Below are 10,615 nucleotides of genomic sequence, written 5' to 3' on the forward strand. Positions count from 1 at the left end.
AAGTTCCTGTAAAAGCTAGAAAAAGAAGTGTGTGGTCTATGTGGAGACATTTCATGAAAAGGGAAGGGCACACATTCTTCTCCTCCTCTTTTCTCCACCCTGCTGCCTGAAGCGTGGATGAGATGGCTGGAGCTCCAGCAGCCCCTTAGTCTGTGAGGATGAGGACCAAATCTAAGAGATGGCAAAGAAAGGAGCTAGAAAGGGCCTGGGTCTCTGACGCTTTCATACAAGTGCCGTAAACGATCTTATTTAAGTCCCTGCCCCTTGAAGATGTTCTGTTACATGCAGTCAATCTTAATCCTAACCGGAATACTAGCCGACGGGTCTGACACATCCCCCTGCATTGCTGTCCCCTTGCTGGTGGTCACGTCATTGCCTGGACAGGGAATATCCTCCTCCTTGCCTGTATTTATTTAAATCCTGCCCATCCTCTGGAGGATGGATCAAATCCCACCTCCCACACAAGACTTCTCTTCCACTTCCTCCCCTGAACTCTGGTCCTGCCTGCCTGCCCCCACTCCTTGGGCATCTGGCCTCTACTGCCTTCACAGTGACGCATCCTTCCACACTTATCCCCTGGCTCCTCAAAGAGGCTCAGGACCCTCAAGGGCGAGGTCCCCAGTTTCCAAGGCCCTGTATTCCCTGGGCCCAAGCGGCATTCAAAGCTAGGTGATGATGCATAGGCCCCATGAAAGCTCTTTCATCTCGACCTGCAGCCAGGTTCAGGATGGAGCCAGAAGGTGTGTAAATATGTTCAGAAAATACGAAGGCAGGCAGGGTTGAGGGCAGCTCGTAAGAAATCTGAAACCACTTCTAATAGCAAGGGGTAGTTAGGGGGAAAGATCTGAGACATCGCCTTCCGACTACATAACACAGCGGTTTGACCACCATGAGGTTAACGTGGTGAGCGAGGGGCATCGTCCATGCAGAAGACGAAGTGCACGGTAACCCCCCACCCCCCCCACTCCCGGCTCCGAGAGAGGCCACGCTCTGGCCCCATACTTACAAACACGAGCCCCTTCAGGAAAAATTAGCAAGCCAGATCAACCAACGTCGGTTCACATAACACACTTGCAACGTGCTCTTTGCAAATGGATATCAATAGCGAGTTGCTTTTGATCACGTCCATAAAAAGTATGTTTGGAACATCCTGAGGGCCATCGAGGACCAAAGTCGGTGGCTCACAACTTCATATAGTTTCATTCGTAAAGGGCATCTAAGTTTTGTAATTATGTATTTTTGCTCCCACTGTTTGCCACGGAGATTTTTCAGCTGGATCAGCAAGGCAAAGGAGGCCCAGGGGATTCTGCCCCCCATCGGAGCTGACCCACCAGGGAGACGTCAGCAGAGTTAACAGCTACTGGGGAAGCTTCCATGGAAACTTCTAACTTAGAAGAAGCTCAAATCCAAACAAACCCAGCTTACTTAAGGGCGTACCCAGATTCCCTCAAAACATCTGAGAAAGCAGATGTGGAAGAGAACCCATGCTCCCCCCGCAAAGCAACCACGTGGATTTGGAGCCCACAAGAAAGACCCCAAAGTCATTGTCAATGAACCCAAAGAATGAGCTTGGCACATAAAGAGCCAGTTAAGAGACGAGAGGTTTCCTGATGAAAGTAACACTGGTCCCTCTTTGAGATGAACAGGCCCCGAGGTAAGAGCGCCCTTCTTCCCAAACACGGTGGGAGCACAGTTTAGAGGGCTGCTCCTCTGCCCCCTTCCGTGCCAACCCCACATGGCCAATGCCACTTGGGAGGGGCGCCTGTGGACATGCCCCTCCTCGGCGAAAGCCACCCTTTCGGGCCGCGTCACCACTTGTGACCACCAGGTGTCAGTAGCGAGTGGGGCGCCTCCCTTCCCGAGGCTTCAGGGAACTTGAGCCAGACCCTGAAAGGGGGGAGACACCGGATCCTGCGGCTTTGGGGACAAGCAGGGCTATGGCTACATTCTCAAGCACGCATATGAGTATTTCATTCCATTTGCCTGGTTGCCAACGCACCATGCAAACTCACTGTGCACCCTCTGGGATGTTTTTAATTCAGTATCTTTCATGCACTCCCGAGAAAAAAAATGACAGAGTCCTTTCTTTTCTTCTCCCCAAGGAAAATGAGAACATAAAGCAGGGTTTTCTACTCCTTGCCTATCCTCCCCACAGAAACTACCAAATAACTAGTCTAGCACTTCCTCCTTATACTGAGGCTCGAGATGTTTGCTTTGTAATGTTTCGGTGACAGCTTGGGTATTATTGGGTGCCAAGCCCACAGGAGGCAAAGTCCAGCAAGGAAACTGCATTGTGCAAAGCTAGAACGAAGGGTCCCTTCACTGCCCACTTTATTGCGCTGGGTCTAAATTGGTCTCTTTCATCGGTTGGAGCATCTTCAACAGAGATACTGGATCATGAGCACCTTCAGCAACAATGAAAGCTGTACTCTATTGGCCTTTTAAAACTCAGGATGTCAAGAAAGCTCTCTCTGCCCATCCTACAATGACTGCCCCCTCCAGGCTGAGGACATATCCTTTGAAACATGAGACTGTACCAAGCCAAGCCCACTTTGTCCTCAACACCAAGCACTGCGGCCCCTCCCAGGGGCCACGATGCCACTGAACAGCACCCAGCCACCCAAAAGAATGCACCCTCTTTACCTTGGCCTCTCCACATCCAAAGACACAAGACTGCCTGCTGAGTACTGCTCCCTCTGAGTATTGAGGTGTCTAGTGGGTACTTGCACTGTCAATTATCCCCTTCACTTGAATCCAAGTAAGCCTGGTTTCAAATATCTCACAAGCAATGACGCGGAGGACAGAGGAGAAACACAGTCCTCCGGATGGAGGGCCCTCCCAGGCTCGGTGTAGCATTCTGCAAATAGCTTCGAGGCCCCATCTTGCCACAAGGAAACACTCAAAGGTTCCGATGCTAAATGGCAGCAGGGAGGCCCACGACCTAGAAAAGCAGTCTTGTAAATGGGGGGCCAACAGCTGGACCACAGACTACCCTTGGGACCGTCACCGAAACAGGCAGAGGCAGGACATTTCTGGATAGAGACAGCCAGCAGAGCAAAGATGCCAGTTGGATCCAAAGTCCCAACGGGGTTAGCCTAAAGTCTTGCCATTGAGCGGCCTCCATTGCCTATCTGTGTCTGCATTTCTTTGCTCACAAGGAGCATTACATCAAGTGATAAGGGGGAGCTCTAGGGCATCTTTCCGGGAAGAGATAATGTACAAGGATACCCAGGGTCTTGGCTTAGCCAGAGAAACCTCTGCTCCTCTCCTTTAGTCTTGGATTCCTGGTCCCCCGTTGCATTCCGCCCCACCCCAGCAACAACGCCAGAGCTGTGTGTTCCAAGAACAAGTGTTTCCGGGTCTGGACTGAGAAACACGGCACCCACAGACCAAGACAAGCGTGTGGAGCAAAAACCCAGTCTCACCGTTCGCGGACGATGAGTAACAGTGGTGGACGTTGCCCGGGGAAGACGTGCTACAGTTCTGCCAGAGGTCGGTTGCGTGTCCATTGCCCACGATCCATTGCTAGAAAGAACCAGACATCTTAAATCAGACAAGCTGGGGAGGTGCGAAGGGAAGGGGAGCGTGAAGACGAAGGGAAGGCAGGGAGGTGGGGGTCTGGCTCAGGGAGGCTCAGTGTTTGCAAGTGAAAGCAGCACACGGGCGTATAAGTTAGTATATGCAGAAGTATGTATGGTAGAAGGGGCCTCAGACTGAGCCCAGGACACCTGCATTCAAGCCCGCTCCCCTCCCTGATCTCCTGAGTGTTGCTCCCCCAAAGTACCACCCCTCTGAGCCTCTCTCCTTCCCCATAATTCCTATTAATCCGACAAGATGAATTAAGATGCTGTAAAGACACTTATAAATGATAGAACAATCCACAAGCCCCCAACATCAATATTTCTCATTCCGACGTAATTATCTCTCAACCTTTGAAACAGAGGGGAATAGCGTGCCTGGAATTTGCCTTACACTAAGAAGTTAAAGCCACAGTCATAGTTTCAGATCGAATGTGCTTGACGCTGGATGGTTCTGTGACCCAAGTTATATACCCTGATAACCTGTTCCTAGAGTGGAGGCTTAACAGTGGAAGGCGCTGGGTCCACATCACAAAGCAGACCCAGGACTGTGAACTCTTTTCTGGAAGAGCCCATGTTAACCTTCCAATATCCAGCCCTCCAGGGGTGTTGTATGAACTAAGCCGCCCATCTGACCCTATGACATGTGGAGAAAAACAAAACTCCATAAATACTCCGCTTCCTTCCTCAACGAATCTACAGCGAGAAAAAAAAAAAAAAAAAAAATGCTAAGCAATCTCATCAAATGAAGGTCGGGGAGCCCTGGCTCCGCACCGAAATTTGGCTTAAATGGAGGCCTGCGCAGCTAACCTAGTCCAGCGACTGCTTCCTTCCTACCCCTGAATCTGCTCCGGTTTTCTCAAAACAACTGAAAAGGGGGCAGATTGCCAGAAACTGCAAAACGCCCGCGGGGACGTCTGAGACTTCACGTTGTCTGCAAATAACACGGCGGCGCTGAACTAGGGGGAGTACAGCCGGAATCGCCTGGGGGAGGCCGGAGCACTGTGGGGGGGGGAGGGGGGAGCTCGGGGGGCCCCGCCCGCCCCCCGCCACTCACGCTGACAATCGTGGAGACGAAGAGCAGCACCAGCACTGCGACGTGGAGGACGATGATGCCGAGCAACAGGAGGAGCATTCTGGCGGCGAGCTGCGCTCAGCGGAGTTCCTGCCTGCCAGGAAAGAGAGCCGAAGCTGGACGTGAGGCCGAACCAACTGGCGCGAGCGAGAGACGGAGGAGGAGCGCGCGGAGGGAGGGTCCCGGCGCCGGCGGAATGCAGGGGGCTGGCACCGCGCCCGCCCGCCCGCCCGCCTGGCCCGGCCCCGGGCGCCCGCACGCCTCCCGGCGGCCGGCCGAGAGAGGGCAGCAGCCGACCGCAGCATCCCCGCCCGGCGACCGCCGGGCCCGCCTGCGGCTTTGGGAACAAAGCAAGGGGTACGCACGTCTAAGTCACCCCAGGAGGACAGGGTTTTCCCGAAGGACGAGCGGAGGCCGCGGCGCACCTCCACCCACCCGGGGTTGCCTCCGAGCCCAGCCCCACGTGGGGAAGGGGGCAGAAGGAGGAGAATGTGCCCCTTTCCCCTTCACGGAGGGGGAGTGGGGGGTCAGGGGGTTGGCGCCCAGATTTCTGCCGGAGGCCTGGGGACACCAGCGGCACGCTGTGAGGGAGAGCGCGCGGCTGCGAGCTGGTTTCCCAGACCCGGTGCTCTCCGCATTCCGTTAGTCTCCGAGTTTCCACCGGCTTCTGCCAGCGCTGGGGAGCCGTCCTGGCCCCGGCTCAGCCTGGCATCGGCACGGGCGGCTCCGGAGAGGAGGCGCAGAGCCGGGGGAGTGTGGGCAGGAAAGAGTGGCCGGGAGAGTGGCCCGACCCTGCGCTTCCCGCCCACCGCGCGCTTCCCCAGGCGGCCCCGGCGGGCCGGGCCCTGCGCCCCCGGGCTGGCCCCTCGCCCGATCGCCGGGGTCCCGGCCGCGCCGCCGGCACGCACAGCCGAGACGCAACCCGGTCCAGCCGCGGCGCTCCGGGACGCGCGCCCAGGAGCGTCCATGGAGGGGGCCAGACGTCCGGTGGGAAGGAGAGGCGGAGGATGAAGGGCTGAGTCCCAGGAGAACTGCAGCCCGCCAGAGCCCGCAGGACATCTTCCCTCCGCAGTTGTGCGGTCCTAGCCCCTCATTTTACAGACCTTGGGGAACTGAAGACCCGGGAGAACCGTTAGAGGATACGTATGGCTGTGAAAACCCTGCTGCACTTGGGCGGACCGTTTCAGTACAGGGCCTTGGACCAGGGAGACGACGTTTCAGTAACTCATAAAAGTACCCAGTAACCAGGCCCCTCCGTTGCTCTCCATAAGCAACACATTCAAAAGAACCCTGGAATGCACGGGAAGAAATAAGCCCGGTTTTCCGATGTCTCCCAGAAGGTTTACATTAAATCCAGTGGCTCCGAGAGCCGGGGAGGGACACAGAAGGATAATCGGAGATAGGGTACGTGGCTAGAAATTGGGGGACCGCGGGGGTCCAGTAGCCCTCCCCCCAGGTGTCCACCGCAGGAACCAATTTGCCAATGAGTCCCCAAGTAGGCGCTTCTCCAGCGAGACGAAAACTGCTCAGCCCCTGCCCCACATCCCGACACCACCACCCGCGCCCCTTACGACTTATGCACCATAAGGCAAGCCACGCCGTATCTCCTACAAAGCCCGTAAGAACTATACAAGACAGACTGCGGTCTGTCTGTCTGAGCTCAGAAAGACAGCTCGGAGACCTGACCAGCCCAAAGCCCGCGCCTGCTCCGCGCTTTCTGGCACCATCGACGGAAGATGCCCACGTTTCTCCTCCATCTCCACTTTCCCTAGCAAAGCACTTACAGCCCAAAGGGATGGTTGTCCCCGATCCTCAAAGTGGCCTCCGGCACAAACAACTCCGTGCGTTCGCTCGGCCTATAGCGTCCCCGAAGAGAGCTGCGCTGCCGGGCTGCGCGCGCGAAGCGAGGGGCCAGAGGGAGGCTCCCGGCGTTCCCCTTTAACGGGAACTACGCCCTGTCTGCGTCGCTGCAATAGGGTGTGTCCCTGGGTCAGCGTGTGCAGGGGGGCGGGCCTCGGGGAGGGGAGAGGGCAGGAGGGAGGGAGGGCAAGAGACGGATACTCGGCCTCCACTGCGCCTCAGGAGAAAGTCGATCCCTGCAAAACCGCTGCGACTTCTACTCGAAACTAGGCGGCAGCTGAGCTTTCTCACCTCCGCTTCCTCTGGCTCCCCGAGTTCCTGGAGCCCAAGTGCTGGCCAATAAACTGGTCCCTCCGCCCCCCTAGGCCACGTGGGAAAAGCCCTCTCGAGGTCGCCCCCGCCGGTGCCCAGCGCTGGGCTTTGGGGCGCACGCACGCGGACTGCGCCCACGCGGGGGCCAAGGCTGGAGTCCTCTCCTCCGGGAAGGGGGGAAGCTGACACTTCAGCGCTGGAAGGCGTCCCTCTCCTCCAGGGTCCGGGCGCGCCTGGCCTGCCGTGGCATTTCAGCCGGGCACACCTGCCCCGCGCCCGCCCGCCGTGTCGGTGTCTGCACCTAGGCCGTGTGCCGGGTTCCCAGGACTCGAGGGGACCCACTGGCGGGCCCTGCTTGGGTGAGAATTAGCGGGAGGAGGGAGAGTCCCGCCGACTACAGAACAGCGTGCCCGGGTAGGGGGGCGGTCTGGCTCCTCCTAGCCTGGGCAAAACCAGACCACAACCGGGTAAGCTCCAGGCGAAGTTCGCCTGGCCTGGCTCCCAGCCTCCGCCGGCGTCCCGGGCCGTAGGGTGGGGAGTCGGCCATTGGACGTGGGGGCAGAACAGCTAGGGAAATCCGCTGATTCATAGTCGCCTGAACGTGGTCCGCCCAGCGTCACCCGGAGAGAGGCTAGCCCTGCTGGGCGTGGCACAGGTGGGCCCAAGGAAGGCTCTCGGATGGGAGAGCCCCGAGGCGCCAACAAGGAGCCTTCATGTGGATTCTGAATGTCTTTGCTTACTAATGCAGCACTTTTGCACACCCGGGCACACAGACGTCTCCTGCTGGTGTCCTGTGTCATAAAAGCTTATCCCTCTAAATGAGTCAAACAATTCCATAGGATTTTACTCTTTGAACGTGGCTGCTTAGGAAAGCCGATTGCATATTCTTATCTTTAAGTAAAAGTACATTATCGGAAATATTCCTTGAGCAATGGTCTTTTAAAAATTCTTATGAGATTAAAAAGGTGACATGTAAAAATTTCACTCAATGCCCATTATGTGGCTGGCACTTTAGCAGGACTTTACGCGTGATCTGGGAGGGCAATGCTTAGGCACTCCGGCTCTGGGCTCAGACAAACCTGATTACTCAGGGTTGTGAACTTGCGGGAAAGGCTGAAGTTCAGTGAGCTTCCATTTTCTTATCCGCAAGCAGGACTGGTAATGCCTATTTTATGGGGGTGAGTAAAGGGGATGAAGTGTGTGAAGCAGTTAGCATAATGCCTAGAACATAGGGACCAGGACTCAGTAAATTGTCATTGGTTATTATTATATCATCTTTAGCCCTCAAGGCAAGGCAGACACCCCCCACCCCCCACCCCCCGCCCCAGCTAAAATGGCTTAGAAATCCACAGGTCTGAAGTTCATATGCAAGTAGAAAAACCAACCAGAGGAATAGTGCTGTGTTCTCTCCTCCTGGATCATTTTATAGGTCAGCAGTGCCCCAGGAATCATGGCCTCACTTTATGCCATTTGAGACTTTTATTTTGTTTATTTAAACAACATTTATGTGGTCACTATGTCCCCAGGACCATTCTAAGCACTTCACAAATATTAGCATATTGAACTCGGGATTTTCTTTCTCTTCTTTTCTTTTTGTTCCGAGTAAACTTTTTAATGAAGTATATACATCTAGAAAAGCACACACACTGTAAAGCACAGCTTGTTTCTTCCTCTCCCGTGAACCCAATATTTTAGTCCATGAGCAGGTGATACCGCGCTGTGGGTTTCAGAACACGTGAACCTGAACCCTTTGGTTCAGCCCTTACTGCCTCTCGCCTGCCTCCCGCCTGCCCAGTTCCCAGGGTAGGAAAGGAGACACTGCCCAGGGCAATGTCGACCAGGCTTGGCCATACCCAGGGCCCGGCCAGTGCTTTCTGCAGGTGGAAACTTCTCCCTGACCTGCTTCCCAACCCGAGGTTCCCTGCCAGCCATGTGTGCAGAGCTGTTTCCCATCAGGGAAATAGCATCAGGTCCCCTTTCTGCCTTCAAATCTGGATGCGCTGGGCTTCCTAGATGCTCTCAGATAGTCCTTCTCACCTCCCCAGCAAGAGTATACAGCCAGCTCTTCATCAAGGATTTAAAACATCCTCTGACTCTCTGTCAATTGCAACACAGCGCACCATTTCCACTGCAATCCCTACCAGTCCTGGTTTGCAGGGGGTGGGGGATCGGGCAGTTCTCCCAGAAGCATAAGCACGCACTATCCAGAGAGACAGTTTGCCAAGAAGACTCACCGGGCCAAATGGGGTAACCCCTTCCTCCACGCGGGTTTCTTTGCAGTCAAACACAAGGGATGCCAAGGCAAGGCTCTCCCCACAGGGTGGCGGAGAGACCAGCAGGCAGACTCTAAGCCCCACTGCTTGCAACCAGGCTCCCTGAGATGTTCTCTGGTGGTGCTCCCTGTAACTGAAGCCAGACCAGGCGTCTTTCCAGTTTATTCAGGGGCTGGTCCAATGCAGGGATATGTCATGGTGGCCTGAGAGCTTCTCAGTCTCTACTACTTAAAGAGACAGCACCCTGTTTTGTGTACTTGCCAGAGCACAGTGATCCCAAGGGGCCCTCCCGAGCACGGAGAACCGGGGATCAACAGAGAAAGGACTTGGGGTATGCCCGCAACCTGGGAAGCCAAGCCTATTCCCACTGTGCCAGCCTGAGTGATAACAGAGCATCCCCAGCTCCCAGCGCCCCACCTCTCACCCCTCCAGGGGATTCCACAAGGAGGAAATACACTGTGTGAAGAGTCTGTGTGCATCGTGTCTTATGTGTTACCTGCAGACTCAGTCTCATTTTTAATCGACATCATCGTTTTAAGGAGCTCCGACATTGCACAGATAATGTCGACCTTCACGAGATAATCCAATCCAAGTAAACAAGTCTCTGTTGAAGACATTCCACCCCGTCGGGCAGGACAGGCTAGGAGAGCAATTGCAGAAGTTACGGAGAGGCAGACAAACGACGGTACCGTCTTCTTCAGGCTCTTTGCACTGGATGCTCCTTCAAGCTCTCCGAGAGGGTACTCCATCTCTAGCAAGTTCTCCTGGGTGAAAGCGCCGAGACAGGGTACTTGGTTTTATTGAAGGAGTCCCTTGGAATTCTGGCAATTTCCTCTACCTCTTATGTCGGGGGCGGGGAGGTAAAGGGGGGTAATCTGTAGTGTTCTGTAGAGTTTGGGGAAGTCTCTCTCTGCCACAAACACTTTAATGTTTTGTTAGGCTCCGCAGGCAGAAGGGGTCCCAAGGGCCCGCTCACCGTTCTGCTCCCACCCAGGATCTTTCCGGTCCCGGTGAAACAGTGTAACACGGCCTTGGGTCTCATGAGATCTGACTGCTCGTTAAAATGATGGAGAGCTTTGCATACCGCCTGGCCTGGGCCTGGGCACCGAGTGGCTGACTCAGTGGTCTGGGATGCAGCTCAGGTGTGGGTAATTTTTCACATTCCTCGAGATGTTCCAGTGTCCAGCCAGATTGTCACAAGGCGTCAGATGGTCCCTGGTTTCCTTCTAGCTGCCTTCTGTCATGGGGCCCAAATGGAAGTAAAGCCCAGTGTGGGCTGCAGGGTTAGACAGGGTTTCGGTTCAGTCTTACCAGGTAACTCAGGGGCGTGTGTGTGTATCTGGGGTGTGTGTGTTGTGTGTCTGTGTGTGTGTGTGTGTGTGTGAGAGAGAGAGAGAGAGAGAAGCTCCCTCAATCCTCCCCAACATAGGGGGTGAGTGAAGGCCCAGTGAGCATGACTTTGGGCTTCCCCAGATAACCCCCTTCCTAGATGGCCCCCATGATCCTACCTGAAGGCT

General features: G+C 55.4%; 1 protein-coding gene across 2 annotated transcripts in view; it reads right to left on the minus strand.

The window, feature by feature from the left end:
* PMP22 (peripheral myelin protein 22) overlaps positions 1–9,213 on the minus strand; it is a 31,130-nt gene extending 21,917 nt beyond the window's left edge. The window contains exons 1-3 of one of the 2 annotated variants that reach the window (XM_036103951.2): positions 9,060–9,213; positions 4,636–4,747; positions 3,426–3,525 (exon numbers count right to left, since the gene is read on the minus strand). In XM_036103951.2, the coding sequence (XP_035959844.1) occupies positions 3,426–3,525; positions 4,636–4,713 (178 nt within the window). In that variant the 5' untranslated portion in view covers positions 4,714–4,747; positions 9,060–9,213. Of the gene's footprint in view, positions 1–3,425; positions 3,526–4,635; positions 4,748–6,437; positions 6,596–9,059 lie in introns of those variants that run through there. The other variant, XM_036103950.2, reaches the window with a different exon arrangement.
* Between the last annotated feature and the right edge of the window lie 1,402 nt (positions 9,214–10,615).

Source organism: Halichoerus grypus, chromosome 2, assembly GCF_964656455.1.
Source record: "Halichoerus grypus chromosome 2, mHalGry1.hap1.1, whole genome shotgun sequence".
NCBI lineage: Eukaryota > Metazoa > Chordata > Mammalia > Carnivora > Phocidae > Halichoerus > Halichoerus grypus.